The sequence below is a fragment of the Bombina bombina genome, chromosome 1 (assembly GCF_027579735.1).
Source record: "Bombina bombina isolate aBomBom1 chromosome 1, aBomBom1.pri, whole genome shotgun sequence".
Classification (NCBI taxonomy): Eukaryota; Metazoa; Chordata; class Amphibia; order Anura; family Bombinatoridae; genus Bombina; species Bombina bombina.
The window spans coordinates 892,249,580-892,269,657 of NC_069499.1; the positions used below are offsets into that span (position 1 = coordinate 892,249,580).

The 20,078-nt window shown below is 37.5% G+C and overlaps 1 protein-coding gene across 1 annotated transcript in view; it reads right to left on the reverse strand.

Annotated features, from left to right (window-relative positions):
* The window catches only part of SLC6A2 (solute carrier family 6 member 2), a 249,464-nt gene that overhangs the window by 63,671 nt on the left and 165,715 nt on the right, over positions 1-20,078 (reverse strand). The window contains exons 8-9 of the mRNA XM_053699566.1: positions 18,403-18,527; positions 12-124 (exon numbers count right to left, since the gene is read on the reverse strand). Of these exons, the coding sequence (XP_053555541.1) occupies positions 12-124; positions 18,403-18,527 (238 nt within the window). The remainder of the gene's footprint in view (positions 1-11; positions 125-18,402; positions 18,528-20,078) is intronic.

Below are 20,078 nucleotides of genomic sequence, written 5' to 3' on the forward strand. Positions count from 1 at the left end.
ATGACACTTACAGCACTATCGATTCCAAGGGTCAGTAACATGATGAAAAATACCACTGCCCAGAATGTTGAGCCGGCAAGGGTTGATATCGCTTCTGGGTAAATAATGAAAACCAAACCAGCACCTAAGAAAGAAATAACATTATGTAATGCTCTACTTCATATACATGTTGAAATAGATTTAAAAAAGGGCTTGATAAAATGTTACAAATAAAATAATACAAAAGTAGACAGACCATTTATAGCTTTAAAAAAAAAAAAATATATATATATATATATATATATATATATATATATATACACATATATATAAGTACACGATCTAACAAGTCCAACAATGAAAAGATCTTGGGAAAGTCTTATGGTAATGTGATAAAGCAAGGCATGTGAGCAGCCAAACAGCACAACTGAAAACCACTGATGACATTTTGCAGATTCTTCTTAAATGGATAGAAAGGTCAAAATTAAATTGTGCATGAGTGGATTTAAATTCTAAATATCGGGTCAGATTACAAGTGGGTTGCTATTAAGCTCTAACACTGCTAGAAGTAAACTTTTAACGAGCTCGGGTTAGCGCCCGTATTACTGGCGCTCTACAAATAACCGATAATAATAAAGTAAAATGTTTGCGTGTGAGCGAAAGCCGACATGCGCTAACTGTTGGACTTTGGATATTGCGACTTGGCTAACTTCTTCTTCACATAAACTTTAATGGACAAAAATTAACACCTATTGCTCATTTAACCTATTGCTCATTTAACCAAGTGCTCTATACCCAACATGAATTATGAATAGTTTACATTCCAATGTTCTTCACATAGAATATTCTACTTAAAGGGACCATAAACAATCCTTTATAATAAAGCTTATTGTATATACTTTTTATATTTTAATATTATGGCATGCTTTCAATATATCTATTCCACTTTTGAAAATTTAAATTGTGCCTGGAAACTTCGTTCTGATTCTTACCCCAGTCCACCCCGACTCACTGTAATTTTTTCTTGACTACAGTGGGCGGTTCGGCTAGACTAAGCATACGCCCACTCTTCTAATTGCAATGCACGCTCGCACAGATCCTTCCATGTGCGATAGCGCTTGTGCTGCAGCATCACTCTGTCATTTGACAGAGAAATGTAAACAGTGGATCGCTATAAGAATGTAATAGCGATCTGCTGTTTACACTACTAGAAGAAGGAAGCGTTTTATTTTCTTCTCAAGACTCATAATAAACAATATAACCCCTTCAACAAAAATAAGCACGGTGCATAAGGGATGATTATTTCATCTATTTAGCTGTCATTTTTATTTTACTTCAAATACAATCACTGATCTAATTACCAGCCATAGCATGAATAAGTATAAAGATATTTTATAAATCTTTATACATATTCATGCTATAGGGCCGAATTATCAAGCTCCGAATGGTGCTCGCCGGAAACCGCTGCTCAATAACTTGTCCGCCTGCTCTGAGGCTACGGACATCAATTTGCCACGAATCTGCAGGGGGCGGCATTGAACAAGCAGTTCACAAGAACTGCTTGTGCAATGATAAATGACGACAGCGTATGCTGTCTGCATTTATCGATGTGCGGCGGACATGATACGCTACATTGTATCATGTCCGCTCGCACTTTCATTAATGGGCCCCTTAGTCTAGTAATTAGATCAGTGTATGTATTTGAAGTAAAATAAAATATGACAACTAAATAGTTTAAATAATTATCCCTATTGCACTTGTAATTAAAAAGTTTAAATTGATAGTGAGACTACAAGCTATAAATTACAAATTCACATTGACATGTATATATACAGCTTGATGCTAAAAAAAATGCATTAGAGTGAAGCGCTATGATAGCTAGGCTTGTTTTGTTGCGTTCCTCTATCTTCACTTCCTCATTTGGAGCACAGGATCTGAGCATGTGCGTCATCTCTGTTACTAAGAGAGCGTGCTTACATTATATCTATGGGTGAGGTGCTCGATATTCTCCTTATTTGCCAGAGCATACTGTGACTCTAAAATAAAAAAACCCACTGAGGATCTGTGGGCAGCCAGATGGGGGAGCCAAAACGGAATAATAAAGGTATAATATTGTAGATATTTGAAATATTAAAAAAAATATTAAAAAAAAACGTATTTACTTATAAAGGTAACGTTGACTGTCCCTTTAAATATATATATATATATATATATATATATATATATATATATATATATATAAAATAACTATTTTGTAAAATATCTGTCTATCCATCTATCTATAGGTATATACAGATATACTGTATATGGGAATATCTATTTAAAATTGTTAAAATACATACGGCTAGATTACAAGTCTTGCGTTAGGCTTAAAAAGCAGCGTTGGCCAGTCCCAACGCTGCTTTTTTAACGCCCGCTGGTATTACGAGTCTTGCAGGTACAGGTGTACCGCTCACTTTTTTGGCCAGACTTGGAAATACCGCAAATCCACTTACGTCAATTGAGTATCCTATTTTTTCAATTGGACTTGCATAGCGCCGGTATTACGAATCTGACAAAAAGTGAGCGGTAGACCCTCTCCTGTCAAGACTGGTACTGCATTTAGAAGTTAGTAGTTAAGAGTTCTACACTACAACGCCGTAGCATAAAACTCTTAACTAAAGTGCTAAAAAGTACACTAACACCCATAAACTACCTATTAACCCCTAAACCGAGGCCCCCCACATCGCAAACACTTTAAAAAAAAATGTAACCCCCTAATCTGCCAAACCGGACAATGCCGCCACTATAATAAATATATTAATCCCTAAACCGCCACACTCCTGCCTCGCAAACACTAGTTAAATTTTATTAACCTCTAATCTGCCATCCCTAACATCCCCGACACCTACCTACATTTATTAACCCCTAATCTGCTGCCCCCAACGTCGCCACCACTATATTAAAGTTATTAACCCCTAAATCTAAGTCTAACCCGAACCCTAACCCCCCTAATTTAAATATAATTTAAATAAATCTAAATAAAATAACTATCATTAACTAAATTATTCCTATTTAAAACTAAATACTTACCTATAAAATAAACCCTAAGCTAGCTACAATAGTTACATTGTAGCTAGCCTAGGATTTATTTTTATTTTACAGGCAAGTTTGTATTTATTTTAACTAGGTAGAATAGTTATTAAATAGTTATTAACTATTTAATAACTACCTAGCTAAAATAAAGACAAAAGTACCTGTAAAATAAAACTTAACCTAAGTTACAATTACACCTAACACTACCACTATAATTAAATTAATTCCCTAAATTAAATAAAATTATCTAAAGTACAAAAAACAAACAAACACTAAATTCTAGAAAATAATAAAAAAAATTTACAAGACTTTTAAACAAATTACACCTAATCTAATCCCCCTAATAAAATAAAAAAGCCCCCCAAAATAAAAAAAGCCCTACCCTACACTAAATTACAAATAGCCCTTAAAATTAATCAGCTCTTTAACCTGTAAAAAAAATTACAGATCCCCCCAACATTGAAACCCACCACCCACACAACCAACCCTACTCTAAAACACACCTAAAACCCCCTTAAAAAAACCTAACACTAACCCCCTGAAGATCACCCTACCGGGAGACGTCTTCATCCAACCGGGCAGAAGTGGTCCTCCAGATGGGCAGAAGTCTTCATCCAAGCCGGGCAGAAGTGGTCCTCCAGACGGGCAGAAGTCTTCATCCAGACGGCATCTTCTATCTTCATCCATCCGGCGTGGAGCGGGTCCATCTTCAAGACATCCAACGCGGAGCATCCTCTTCATCTTCTTACTAAATGACGGTACCTTTAAGTGACGTTATCCAAGATGGTGTCCCTTCAATTCCAATTGGCTGATAGAATTCTATCGGCCAATCGGAATTAAGGTAGAAAAAAATTCTATTGGCTGATGCAATCAGCCAATAGGATTGAGATTGCATTCTATTGGCTGATTGGAACAGCCAATAGAATTCCAGCTCAATCCTATTGGCTGATTGCATCAGCCAATAGGATTTTTTCTACCTTAATTCCGATTGGCTGGTAGAATTCTATCAGCCAATCGGAATTGAAGGGACGCCATCTTGGATGACGTCACTTAAAGGTACCGTCATTTAGTAAGAAGACTCCGGATGAAGAGGATGCTCTGCGCCGGATGTCTTGAAGATGGACACGCTCCGCGCCGGATGGATGAAGATAGAAGATGCCGTCTGGATGAAGACTTCTGCCTGTCTGGAGGACCACTTCGCCCCGGCTTGGATGAAGACTTCTACCCATCTGGAGGACCACTTCTGCCCGGTTGGATGAAGACGTCTCCCGGTAGGGTGATCTTCAGGAGGTTAGTGTTAGGTTTTTTTAAGGGGGTATTGGGTGGGTTTTAGAGTAGGGTTGGTTGTGTGGGTGGTGGGTTTTAATGTTGGGGGGATCTGTAATTTTTTTTACAGGTAAAAGTGCTGATTACTTTGGGGCAATGCCCCGCAAAAAACCCTTTTAAGGGATATTTGTAATTTAGTGTAGGGTAGGGCTTTTTTATTTTGGGGGGGCTTTTTTTTATTTTGTTAGGGGGATTAGATTAGGTGTAATTAGTTTAAAAATCTTGTAATTTTTAAATTATTTTCTGTAATTTAGTGTTTGTTTTTTTGTACTTTAGATAATTTAATTTAATTTAGCGAATTAATTTAATTATAGTGGGGTAGTGTTAGGTGTTAGTGTAATTTAGGTTAGGTTTTATTTTACAGCTAAATTTGTCTTTATTTTATCTTGGTAGTTATTAAATAGTTAATAACTATTTAATAACTATTCTACCTAGTTAAAATAAATACAAACTTGCCTGTAAAAAAACTATCGGCTAGATTTAGAGTTTTGTCGGTAAGGACCCGCGTAGCTAACGCTGGCTTTTTTCTGGCCGCACCTTTAAAATAACTCTGGTATTGAGAGTCCATATAATGTCAGCGTTAGGCTCCAAAAAAGGAGCGTAGAGCATATTTAACGCAAATGCAACTCTCGATACCAGAGTTGCTTACGGACGCGGCCAGCCTCAAAAACGTGCTCGTGCACGATTCCCCCATAGGAAACAATGGGGCTGTTTGAGTTGAAAAAAAACCTAACACCTGCAAAAAAGCCGCGTTCAGCTCCTAACGCAGCCCCATTGTTTGCTATGGGGAAACACTTCCTACGTCTGCACCTAACACTCTAACATGTACCCTGAGTCTAAACACCCCTAACCTTACACTTATTAACCCCTAATATGCCGCCCCCGCTATCGCTGACCCCTGCATATTATTATTAACCCCTAATCTGCCGCTCCGTAAACCGCCGCTACTTACATTATCCCTATGTACCCCTAATCTGCTGCCCCTAACACCGCCGACCCCTATATTATATTTATTAACCCCTAATCTGCCCCACACAAAATCGCCTCCACCTGCCTACACTTATTAACTCCTAATCTGCCGACCGGACCTGAGCGCTACTATAATAAAGTTATTAACCCCTAATCCGCCTCACTAAACCTATAATAAATAGTATTAACCCCTAATCTGCCCTCCCTAACATCGCCGACACCTAACTTAAATTATTAACCCCTAATCTGCCGACTGGAGCTCACCGCTATTCTAATAAATGTATTAACCCCTAAAGCTAAGTCTAACCCTAACACTAACAACCCCCTAAATTAAATATAATTTTAATCTAACGAAATTAATTATCTCTTATTAAATAAATTATTCCTATTTAAAGCTAAATACTTACCTGTAAAATAAATCCTAATATAGTTACAATATAAATTATAATTATATTATAGCTATTTTAGGATTAATATTTATTTTACAGGTAACTTTGTATTTATTTTAACCAGGTACAATAGCTATTAAATAGTTAAGAACTATTTAATAGCTAAAATAGTTAAAATAATTACAAAATTACCTGTAAAATAAATCCTAACCTAAGTTACAATTAAACCTAACACTATACTATCATTAAATTAATTAAATAAAATACCTACAATTACCTACAATTAAACCTAACACTACACTATCAATACATTAATTAAATACAATACCTAAAAATAACTACAATGAAATAAACTAACTAAAGCACAAAAAATAAAAAAGAACTAAGTTACAAAAAATAATTTTTTTTACAAACATAAGAAAAATATTACAACAATTTTAAACTAATTACACCTACTCTAAGCCCCCTAATAAAATAACAAAGCCCCCCAAAATAAAAAATGCCCTACCCTATTCTAAATTACTAAAGTTCAAAGCTCTTTTACCTTACCAGCCCTGAACAGGGCCCTTTGCGGGGCATGCCCCAAAGAATTCAGCTCTTTTGCCTGTAAAAAAAAAACATACAATACCCCCCCAACATTACAACCCACCACCCACATACCCCTAATCTAACCCAAACCCCCCTTAAATAAACCTAACACTAAGCCCCTGAAGATCATCCTACCTTGTCTTCACCATACCAGGTTCACCGATCGGTCCTGGCTCCAAAATCTTCATCCAACCCAAGCGGGGGCTGGCGATCCATCAGCCGGCGGCTGAAGAGGTCCAGAAGAGGCTCCAAAGTCTTCATCCTATCCGGGAAGAAGAGTAGATCCGGACCGGCAACCATCATCTTCCAAGCGGCATCTTCTATCTTCATCCGATGAGGACCGGCTCCATCCTGAAGACCTCCACCGCGGACCCATCTTCATCCGGCGACGTCCAACTGAAGAATGACGGTTCCTTTAAGGGACGTCATCCAAGATGGCGTCCCTCGAATTCCGATTGGCTGATAGGATTCTATCAGCCAATCGGAATTAAGGTAGGAATATTCTGATTGGCTGATGGAATCAGCCAATCAGAATCAAGTTCAATCCGATTGGCTGATCCAATCAGCCAATCAGATTGAGCTCGCATTCTATTGGCTGTTCTGATCAGCCAATAGAATGCGAGCTCAATCTGATTCGCTTGGAAGATGATGGCTACCGGTCCGGATCTACTCTTCTTCCCGGATAGGATGAAGACTTTGGAGCCTCTTCTGGACCTCTTCAGCCGCCGGATGATGGATCGCCAGCCCCCGCTTGGGTTGGATGAAGATTTTGGAGCCAGGACCGATCGGTGAACCTGGTATGGTGAAGACAAGGTAGGATGATCTTCAGGGGCTTAGTATTAGGTTTATTTAAGGGGGGTTTGGGTTAGATTAGGGGTATGTGGGTGGTGGGTTGTAATGTTGGGGGGGGTATTGTATGTTTTTTTTTTACAGGCAAAAGAGCTGAATTCTTTGGGGCATGCCCCGCAAAGGGCCCTGTTCAGGGCTGGTAAGGTAAAAGAGCTTTGAACTTTAGTAATTTAGAATAGGGTAGGGCATTTTTTATTTTGGGGGGCTTTGTTATTTTATTAGGGGGCTTAGAGTAGGTGTAATTAGTTTAAAATTGTTGTAAGATTTTTCTTATGTTTGTAAATATTTTTTTATTTTTTGTAACTTAGTTCTTTTTTATTTTTTGTACTTTAGTTAGTTTATTTCATTGTAGTTATTTTTAGGTATTGTATTTAATTAATGTATTAATAGTGTAGTGTTAGGTTTAATTGTAGGTAATTGTAGGTATTTTATTTAATTAATTTAATGATAGTATAGTGTTAGGTTTAATTGTAACTTAGGTTAGGATTTATTTTACAGGTAATTTTGTAATTATTTTAACTATTTTAGCTATTAAATAGTTCTTAACTATTTAATAGCTATTGTACCTGGTTAAAATAAATACAAAGTTACCTGTAAAATAAATATTAATCCTAAAATAGCTATAATATAATTATAATTTATATTGTAGCTATATTAGGATTTATTTTACAGGTAAGTATTTAGCTTTAAATAGGAATAATTTATTTAATAAGAGTTAATTTATTTTGTTAGATTTAAATTATATTTAAGTTAGGGGGGGTGTTAGTGTTAGGGTTAGACTTAGCTTTAGGGGTTAATACATTTATTAGAATAGCGGTGAGCTCCAGTCGGCAGATTAGGGGTTAATGTTTGAAGTTAGGTGTCGGCGATGTTAGGGAGGGCAGATTAGGGGTTATTACTATTTATTATAGGGTTAGTGAGGCGGATTAGGGGTTAATAACTTTATTATGATAGCTGCGCGGTCCGCTCAGCAGATTAGGGGTTAATAAGTGTAGGCAGGTGGAGGCGACGTTGTGGGGGGCAGATTAGGGGTTAATAAATATAATATAGGGGTCGGCGGTGTTAGGGGCAGCAGATTAGGGGTACATAGCTATAATGTAGGTGGCGGCTCTTTGCGGTCGGCAGATTAGGGGTTAATTATTGTAGGTAGCTGGCTGCGACGTTGTGGGGGGCAGGTTAGGGGTTAATAAATATAATATAGGGGTCGGCGGTGTTAGGGGCAGCAGATTAGGGGTACATAAGGATAACGTAGGTGGCGGTCGGCAGATTAGGGGTTAAAAAAATTAAATCGAGTGGCGGCGATGTGTGGGGGCCTCGGTTTAGGGGTACATAGGTAGTTTATGGGTGTAAGTGTACTTTAGAATACAGTAGTTAAGAGCTTTATGAACCGGCGTTAGCCCAGAAAGCTCTTAACTACTGACTTTTTTCTGCGGCTGGAGTTTTGTCGTTAGAATTCTAAAGCTCACTTCAGACACGACTCTAAATACCGGAGTTAGAAAAATCCCATTGAAAAGATAGGATACGCAATTGACGTAAGGGGATCTGCGGTATGGAAAAGTCGCGGCTGAAAAGTGAGCGTTAGACCCTTTTTTGAGTGACTCCAAATACAGGAGGTAGCCTAAAACCAGCGTTAGGAGCCTCTAACGCTGGTTTTCACGGCTACCGCCAAACGCCAAATCTAGGCCTATGTAACTATTAGTTATATCGTAGCTATCTTAGGGTTTATTTTACAGGTAAGTATTTAGTTTTAAATAGGAATAATTTAGTTAATGATAGTAATTTTATTTAGATTTATTTAAATTATATTTAAGTTAGGGGGTGTTAGGGTTAGACTTAGGTTTAGGGGTTAATAACTTTAATATAGTGGCGGCGACGTTGAGGGCGGCAGATTAAGGGTTAATAATATAATGTAGGTGTCGGCGATGTCGGGGGCGGCAGATTAGGGGTTAATAAGTGTAAGATTAGGGGTGTTTAGACTTTGGGTTAATGTTAGGTTGTTAGGTGTAGACATAAATGTATTTTCCCCATAGGAATCAATGGGGCTGCGTTAGGAGCTAAACGCTGCTTTTTTGCAGGTCTTAGACTTTTTTTCAGCCGGCTCCCCCCCATTGATTCCTATGGGGAAATCGTGCTCAAGCACGTTCAGCCAGCTCACCGCTAACGTAAGCAGCGCTGGTATTAAGGTAAGATGTGGAGCAAAATTTTGCTCTATGATCACTTTTTTGCGGTTAACGCCGGGTTTGTAAAAACCTGTAATACCAGCGCTGTCTGTAAGTGAGCGGTGAGCATAAAGTGCTCATTAGCACCGCACAGCTTCTAATGCCAAACTCGTAATCTAGCCGATAGAACATTAAAAAAAAATAAAAAAAAATACATAGAACATTTTCCCCTATGCGAAGAACATTGGAAAGTAAAATATTTACAGCAAAAACAAATAATTTAATATTAATATTGATTAAAAATTATAATTAATGTTTAAAGGTATTTGAGTGGAAAGGGCTCCAATGTGTAAATATATATTAATATAAACACATAAAAACATGTATGTATATATATATATATATATATATATATATATACACAAATATTTAGATATGTATATGTACTGTATGTATACATTATAACCCTTTGCAGTCAAACAACTTGTAATATACCATATACTTTTGAACCATTACCATTTTTTTTAAAAATTTATCTTTACAATTATTATTAGATATTGTATATATGAGTGTACATGTATTTTTAAATGTATTTATGTTGTATTTAGTAATTTATTATTTTTTCCCCTAACCTTTTACTCCAGGTCTTCAGTCGCTCTAACCCGACAAGTGCAAATTTAGTTTGTGCTCGTGTGGTCGCGTTTACTTTCAACTTGTATTATGAGCGCAAGTTAGCGGGGGGGGGGGGGGCTGCCACTTGTAATCTAGCCCATAATCAGGGTTCATACACAATTCCTATTCAGAGAGATGGCGGTGGTGTGTATTGCTTCTGTAAGTTTCTATATAGAAGCCACCGCGGACTCACTGAGAGAGTATGGTGTTTGAATGCTAGAGCATATGTGTGTATGGAGCTGAAAAGCAGTAATAACTTTTACTTTAAGCTTTTTTGTATATTGTACAGAGCCCCAGAGGTGTCACACAAGATTTTTTTTATAAATCGTGAGCACATTTTGCAAAATCGTGAGCACATTTTGCTAAATCGTGCTCACAATTTAGCTAAATCCTCCCACTTACAGATCAGGCTCACCAGCTAACATTACTTTCAGTTTCAGTTCAGTCAGTGAGGATCAATACAGACAGACTGGTAAGTGTGGACCTCAGCTTCAGTCACATGAACTTCTAAAAGTCCAATGTTAGCATTATGTTATGTGACAAACAGTACATAGTAGTATTGCAATGCTCACAAAGCATATTTATCCTTTAACAATACAATGCAATTATATTCAAATTATTGGAGGTGAAATAGGTGTAAATTATATTATATTTAAAGTATATATTGAATTGAAATTAGTTATTAATTCAGGTTAAAAACTGGTTTCTTAAAGTGAAGGTCAATTTTCAACAATGAGTGCCTGGTTTTTAAAAATACTTTTAAAAACAGGAGCACTATCATTGAAAGTTTACATTGCACCAAATTTGTAGAAATACTTACCTTTTACTTCTCCAAAACCGGATCGCTGATCCCAGCCTCAGTTCCTCTGTACTTACGTCTGTACTGACGTCAGAAATGACAAAAACGGCTTTCTCCAATCATGGCTTTACCCCCAGAGCGTCCATCTCGTGATGCCCGGCTGTGATTGGAGGAAGCCGGTTTCGTCATTGCTGTGTTTGTACAGCAGGAAGAAGAAGGCGGGGGATCGGCGATCCGGTTTTGGAGAAGTAAAAGGTAAGTATTTCTACAAATCCGGTGCAATGTAAACGTTCATCAATGAAAGTGCCCCTGTTTTTAAAAGTATTTTTAAAAACCGGCACTCATTGCTGAAAATTGACCTTCACTTTAAAACAAAATAGTTGTGTTCCCTGTAAAAAAGTATGAATTGTACAATTTTAAATACATATTTTTCTGTAATTTCTTTATAAAATATTGTCACATTCTTCTGTCTTTTTTTAAGCAGGCAATTAATTTTGTATTAATACTATGGAAACATCTAATTTGATTCCACTACCTAAAGAACATTTTTCATAATGCTCTGTGCACAATAGAATCATGAAGCCTCTGTTATTGTACACACAATGCTGTACATTGCAAAGGTTATCCAAAATATAGAGATTGGATTCCAAAGCAGTATAGCTGCAAAATGCGCTGTTTACATTGAGATTATCTGTCTGAGTACAATGTACAGTTTAAAGGGACAGTCTACTTCAAATGTTTTATTGTGTAAAAAGATAGATAGTGCCTTTACTACCCATTCCCCAGCTTTGCACAACCAACATTGTTATATTAATATAATTTATAAGAACTAATATCAATAGCATTTTATAAGTGTTTCACAGCAAGACAAAAGCTGGTTAATGTGTACCATATAGATAAAACTGAGCTGACTCTGGTTTAATCGTGAGTGATCACTGATTGGCTAAATTCAAGTATGCACACACCTCTGAGATAAGGGGGATTGGTGCAAAGCCTTAGATACAAGTTAATCAAATATTATTTAGCATTGTATTGTGAAAGGATAGCTATGCTTTGGCTAAATCGTGCTCAAGATTTGGCTTAATCGTGCTCACCATTTGGCAAAATGTGCTCACAATTTAGCAAAATGTGCACACGATTTAGCAAAATGTGCTCACAATTTAGTAAAATCTGCTTACGATTTAGCAAAATATGCTAACAATTTAGCAAAATGTGCGCACAATTTAAAAAAAAAATCTTTTGTGACACCTCTGGAGCTCCGTAATATTGCAAAAATGCATGTATTTAAAATTTAAATGCAGTATGCACATTTTAATTTTGACCTTCCTATCCTTTTAAATGTGTCATAGCAATCAGTTAATTAGGTTAAAATATACAAAAGTATCTTTTTTTCTAACAGTTAAAATCTGACTAGCCTGCAAAACAGGACAGATTCATAACTGTACGTTTTACAAGTTGCCTGCAAATCAAAAGAAGCTTTATAATATGTTTCATGCCGTTTCATTGCAGAGTTTCATGCAGCATAGACTTGGAATCTCCTGATCCAATTTAAACTTGACAAAAGAGAGGGAAACTAAAAAAACAAATATAAAATTGAATTCTTTATTAAGTATTAAAACACAATTTTTAATGAGTCTATTTTTACTAGAGGTTCATAGTAATCTAACACGTTTTACGCTAGCAAGCTCACTCAAAAATGAGTCTATTTTTACTAGAGGTTCATAGTAATCTAACACGTTTTACGCTAGCAAGCTCACTCAAAAATTAGTCTATTTTTACTAGAGGTTCATAGTAATCTAACATGTTTTACGCTAGCAAGCTCACTCAAAAATGAGTCTATTTTTACTAGAGGTTCATAGTAATCTAACACGTTTTACGCTAGCTCACTCAAAGGTGATTGGGTAATTGTTCATCAATACTTCACTTTGACACCTGTGAGCTTGATTAAAGTTGAACAAAGGTAACAATCACAGTTTTTACAGGCAGGATTAGCTGTGGCTGAGAAATTGCAAACAAGACATTTCTTTAACAGCTTTAAGTGCAATAAAAAAATGAAGCAGAAAATGTTATAGTTATTACATGCAATTTTGTGCAGGCTTTAATAGTTTATTAAAGTGATAGTAACCGTTCCCCTTTGTATTAACACATCCGGAATGTTAGTAATATTTTAGATGGAGTTTAATTCATCAGTTGTAATGAAGATGCGCTTTAACCTAATTTTTAATGTAGGTATGAAATACAAATACCCCGCGCTCCCAATGCTTACTTCAAAAGTAATTTTTTGATTAGATAACAACTTGAACTGTTCTCCTATTGACGTTGTAGTCCTATGGCACTTTTGTTGTTTCTAGAGTAACTATTAGAGAACAGTTCAAACCGTTAACTCACTAAAAAAATACTTTTAAGTGGGCTTTGGGAATGCGGGGTATTTGATTTTTATATATATACATTAAAAATGAAGTTAAAGGGGGGCGGAGCTAGCCAGCAGCAAGAGCAGACGTGCAGGTCCGTCGCTCTCTCTGTGAAAAGTGATCAAACGGAATATACCATGCTATAGATATTGCCTAAATTTGTCTTTAAAAGTGAGTTTTAAGTTTATAGACTCATTGGTATTGGGTATGGAGGAGATAATCTGTGGGAAGAACCGTGAAGAGTGAAATCATAGATGGAAGTGGATGCGACACTTTGACCGACGCCATTTTACCTAGCTATTCGACATATATGCTGTGCTTTAAGTCAGAGATTCTACGACCCTGAAAACAATTCATCGCTCCACCTAGACCATAATGGATTCGGTTCCCAGCGGCACTGCTTCGGCTATACTACCGACAATGGAGAAATGGGACAATAGCTTACAGGTCCAGTTATCTGCATGTTTTGAAGATTTTAGAAAGGATCTTGTGACACTTCTATCCTCCATATGTCAGAACCCCAAACTACCGGTTGCTTCTAGTTACGAGCCAAAAGGGAAATTGGCTATAGCTACGGACAATACCAATGTATCAGTTGTTTTGCCCATATTAACGACAGCAGAACCGGCCTTCATAATGGATCTGAAAAGGCAGAGTAAACCTTCCCGGAAAGACTCATCATTGCAGTTACTGAGGAGCCCAGATGTTTATAGAAGCTGGGTAATGACAGATTATGACTTGCGAATTGTGAAGACTTCAAGCATATCGTTGTATATTGTTTCAGGGATATATCCATGGGCAGCTGAACTACAGCAAGAGGTCTTCCGTAGAATTGAAGATAAACTATCACAGTGCCACAAACAAAGATGTGGAGTAGGCTAACCGATCTAAGCATGATGAGAGGTTCCTTGACTTTGTTTAGAGACATTAGTTTAATAGATAATAGTTAACTCGAAACGACGAGTTATCCATTCTTTTCAGTCGCTTATTTTTGTGATATGCAGTTACATAACAAGATTATATAAGTCACACTGAGAAAATGTTAACTGTAATTATAATAGGTTTGCTCCTTATACAACTAAACTATGATGTGTTTTATATTAATCCAGGGACATGGTTTTTTACAGGCCTACATAGGTCTAACCCTCTATACCACAAGTGTATGCAAATAACGTTGACAAAATGCTAACTATAGTATACTTTGTTTATTTCTACCTAAAAGAATGTCTATTTTAACCCAGGGTTCAGTTCCTACCTTTGGATTTTTCTTTTAATACGTGAAATCTAAAATATATAGCGCTACACAGTTCTCCCCCTTGGTACCAGATTTTTAATCTATGAGAGACATGTTTCTATATATACACATTAGACACTTTTTGGTTATAATTAAGGGGAAAAATTTTACAGCTTTAGGTTGATACTAATGCTTGAGCCACTATCTAAGTATAATGGGGTTAGATTTGAGACAGTATTAATATCTTTTACATGTTTGGCTAGGTTACCTGCGGCCGAGGTGACCTGGCTATTTTACTATATATGTCTACTGACAGCTATATTTTGAGATATTTTGGATACATAGAGGCATATTGTCTCCTAACCCACCCATATCTAGATAAATAATAGCATTTTAGTGTTCTCAGGTCTATATTAGCAGTATTATCGCTATATTTTACCCAGTCTGAATGGACATACTGTTTTTGTGGTGCTTTCATATAAGAGTGCTTTAACACTAAATATAATATACCTAACAAATTAATCTAAGATGGTATGTTGTTATAATCAAAGGGGTACATATAAGTTATAGTTAGTTAACTCTAAAAAGAAACATAGAACACTATGACACCTTAGAGCATGATTTCACCACTCAACCTTAGTTAAGATGAGGTTTGACTTTATTCTCATAAGCACTTTGAGTACTGTTTCCACTAACCGCGTGTGACCAATACGTTTTATGAAGGTAGACTCACGGACCATTTAATATTCTATTCTATATATATTAAATTATACTCCTAAGTGTATATCATTGAGTAAACCCACTTTCCCCCCCGATACCGTCGGCTTACTTGGTAAGCATGGGAAAATATATCCCCTAGAAACCCTTTCTTGATAAGTATAAAAGGTTGTTATATAAATTGTTGGTCTTATGAATAATCTCATATGATATTGTGATTGTTATATAATGTTATCTATTCTATACATATAAAAAACAAATAGAGGTTACATCAGTTGAGACCCATGAGTGGTCTTTCTTTGTTTCAGCTAACCAGCTATAACGACATAGTATGTATATAGTCTGGGGGTCCAAGAGTGACCTCATAAACCATGAAGTTGGTATACAGTTTGTATGGCAATTATTTTCATATATAAAGAAGGTAAAAGTCATAAATTCACGTATTATATACACTTCTCTATCTTGATATGTGTCAGATGACAGTCATGTAACCATTTATTGCTGCATTGTTTCATATATATTGATGTTTATTCTTTGTAAACTTTGAACTGAACCTCAATAAAAACCATTTAAAAAAAAAAAAAAAAAAAAATGAAGTTAAAGCGTAGCTTCATTACAACTGATAAATAAAACCCCATCTAAAATATCACTAACACTCTGGATCTGTTAATATAAAGGGGAAAGTTTATCATTGCTTTAAAGTTAAGGTAAACTTTGATGAATGAAAGCCCGGTTTTTAAAAATACTATTAAAAACAGGGACACTTTCATTCATCAACATTTTGTTTAAAAACTTACTGCTCTCCTCTTCACAGCTGGAGCAGCTTCCCCCACACAGAGATCCTCTCGTCAAACGTCAGCAATTCCTAATCTGGCTCCTGGCTTCTGGCTTCCTCCAATCATGGCATGGCCTCAGGCAATGACTCCCCTGGGGGGAAAGCCATGATTGGAGGAAGCCAGATTAGTCATTGCTGACGTGTGAAGAGAGGATCTCCGGGTAGGGGAAGCTGCTCCAGATGTGAAAAGAAGAAAGGTAAGTTTTTAAACAAAACGACTGCTTTTTAAACTTTGATGAATGAAAGTGCCCCTGTGTTTAATAGTATTTTTAAAAACCGGGCTTTCATTCATCAAAGTTTACCTTCACTTTAAGAACAAACATAAACTTAGGGTGCAGAGGAAAATCACAGGAATAATAAGGTATAGAAACATGAAGATAAAGTCTTAACTTGTGCAAACCTACATTAAAGACCGCTGCTCTATAACTTGTCCGCCTGCTCTGAGGCTTCGGGCATCAATCCGCCCGATCCTATATCATCGGACTGATTAACACCCCCTGCTAGCGGCCGAATGGCCGCGAATCTGCAGGGGGCGGTATTACACCAGCTGTTCACAAGAACTGCTGGTGCAATGATATATGCCGACAGCGTGATCGCAGATAAATGTCGACAGCATGATCGCTTTCAGCTGCTCTTACTGTATTGCCACAATGCCTCGATATTAAGGCATTGTGCAATACCTGCCGGAGAGTAACCGATGCAGGGCGGACCACTCTGTGGCCCTCTTTGCATCGGGCAGCGATAGTGCCAATCGTTGGTGGCATGGGAGGGTTAGGAGGGAGGCGGGTAGGTGGCCAATTGCTGGAGAGGGGTGGAAGCGGGTGGGAATGCTACGCTACAGAAAAAAAAACTAACAGCGTCAGGGAGGGGGAAGGAGGGAGAGGGGGATCCTAGACGTGGAGGGGGGGGGGGGAATTAGAGGGTAGGGAGGAATATGATCTCGGAGGGAGTGGGGGTAAATGAGGGAGGGGGAGGTAGAGGCAGCTACACTACAGAAAAAAATGTAGTGCCAGTACCTAAGATGTCGGCTAATAGGGGGGAAGTTTAGAAAGCTGTTTGCAGGGGATCAGGGAGGTTGTGGGGTAAGGGGGATCCAAAACTGCAGAAAATATTTAAAAAAATAAATAAAAAAAAAGCCTTATTTTTTTCATATTGGCAGACTTTCTACCAGTGACCATTGGGGGGTGGGGGATGGAAGAGAGCTGTTTGAGAGGGATTAGGGAGGGATCAGGGGGCGGGATGTGTCAGGTGGGAGGGTAATCTATACACTAAAGTTAAATTAACCTTTCAAGCTACCTAATTAACCCCTTCACTGCTGGCAATAATAAAAGTGTGGTGCACAGCTTCAATTAGCAGACTTCCAGTTACCAAAAAGCAATTGTCCTCCTAGATATTAATAAATGAGTTATGGATTTTTGTATTAGAAAGCCTGTTTTGTGGTATTAGAGCATTTCAATTTTGAATTAGAATTCTCCCTGTTATGATGGCCATAGATTGTCAATATGGGCACAGAGGCTGTATAATCTACAATCACACTCTGGGGCAAGCACTGTTACATATAGATAAAAGGTATATGGAGTGCACTGAACGGCTCCCAGAAGACAGTTTAATCTTGCTGCACACAATGCAAGCAGTTCTGACCGTCATACTATGCTCCTTATTTGGGCTACAAGCAGAGATGTAACTAGAAACCACAGAGCCCAGGTGCAAGAATCTAAGAAGGGTACCCCCACCCCCCCAAAAAAAGGCGAATTTGATACATATTTTTATATTTAGCACAGGAAAAAAAACAATGTGAATCAGATTACGTTTGCAAAAGGAGGTACCCTGTGCCCACAGTCTGTGAGATGGTCTGACCCCCTATTACTGTATACAGTGACACTGTTTAACCCACCAGTACTGTATATAGTGAGTCAGTGACACAGTCTGTAATCTGTCGGTGAGATGGCTGGCCTGACCCTACCCGCCCCAGTACTTTATAAAATGACCACAGTAGTCTGTGACATAGTCCAGCCCCCCCATACTTTATATAGAGGTACTGTATAGTGACACTGTTTACCCCCTGCCCCCCCATGCTGTAGTAACGGTGAACATTTTTTATTGGGAATTTTTTTTTTTTTTAAGCTGGGCCCCACCCTCAGGGACCCAGTCACAATTGCGGACTCTGCACCCCCTGTATTTCTGCCCCTGGCTACAAGCTTCCCTCCATGGTTCTCCTGTATACACCCCACACACACCAACCTGAAGGTCTGTCCACTCAAGCTCATATACTCAGATTACACCTGGTTATCCCCTTTAATGTCAACATTAGAAACAATAACATTCTAAAATAATTTTTTAAAAGTCAGCATTTAGTGGTCAGTATTAGAACAGTTATCCTGGGTGGAAGCACATTCTCACCTTCAGTTGCAACATCTTCAATTTTGACTTTGTGCTTGTGTGCCATATATCCCAGGATCGAGAAGATTGCAAATCCTGATATGAAACTGGTGACACAGTTAATAGTACTGGTGAGTAGAGCATCCCTGTGGGTATGAGGAAAAAATTATAATAATTCACAAAAAAAGTACATAAAATCACCATAGTTTTAATGTAGCAAAAAACAAAACAAAAAAAAACAAACAAGTATATAATTCAATAGTCACATAAGATCTATTATCTTATTTTGAGACAGGGTTTTATTAATAAATCTATAGGTTTTTTTTTAAAAACTGGGGTGCGGTGCTAACGAGCAGTTTATGCTCACCGCTCACTTACAGACAGCGCTGGTATTACGGGTTTTTACAAACCCAGCGTTAATCGCAAAAAAGTGATCGTAGAGCAAAATTTTGCTCCACATCTAACCTCAATACCAGCGCTGTTTACGTTAATGGTGAGCTGGCTGAACGTGCTAATGCATACATTTATGTCTACACCTAACACCCTAAAATGAACCCGAGTTTAAACACCCCTAATCTTACACTTATTAACCCCTAATCTGCTGCCCCCGACATCGCCGACACCTAGATTATATTATTAACCCCTAATCTGCTGCTCCGGACACCGCCGCCATCTACATAATACTTATGAACCCCTAATCTGCTGCCCCCAACATCGCCGCCACCTACATTATATTTATTAACCCCTAATCTGCCACCCTAATGTCGCCGCAACCTACCTACACTTATTAACCCCTAATCTGCTGCCCCCAACATCGCTGCCACTATATTAAAGTTATTAACCCCTAAACCTAAGTCTAACCCTAACACCCCCTAACTTAAATATAATTTAAATAAATCTAAATAAAATTACTATCATTAACTAAATTATTCCTATTAGAAACTAAATACTTACCTATAAAATAAACCCTAAGCTAGCTACAATATAACTTATAGTTACATTGTATATAGCTTAGGGTTTATTTTTATTTTACAGGCAAGTTTGTATTTATTTTAACTAGGTACAATAGTTACTAAATAGTTATTAACTATTAAATAACTACCTAGCTAAAATAAAGACAAAAGTACCTGTAGAATAAAACCTAACCTAAGTTACAATTACCCCTAACACTACCACTATAATTACATAAATTAACTAAATTAAATAAAATTATCTGAAGTACAAAAACAAACAAACACTAAATTACAGAAAATAATAAAAAAATACAAGATTTTTAAACTAATTACACCTAATCTAATCCCCTAACAAAATAAAAAATCCCCCCCAAAATAAAAAAAGCCCTACCCTACACTAAATTACAAATAGCCCTTAAAAGGGCCTTTTGCGGGGCATTGCCCCAAAGTAATCAGCTCTTTTACCTGTAAAAAAAAATTACAGATCCCCCACAACATTAAAACCCACCACCCACACAACCAACCCTACTTTAAAACCCACCCAATCCCCCCTTAAAAAAACCTAACACTAACCCCCTGAAGATCACCCTACCGGAAGACGTCTTCATCCAACCGGGAAGAAGTGGTCCTCCAGACGGGCAGAAGTCTTCATCCAAGCCGGGCAGAAGTGGTCCTCCAGATGGGCAGAAGTCTTCATCCAGACGGCATCTTCTATCTTCATCCATCCGGCGCGGAGTGGGTCCA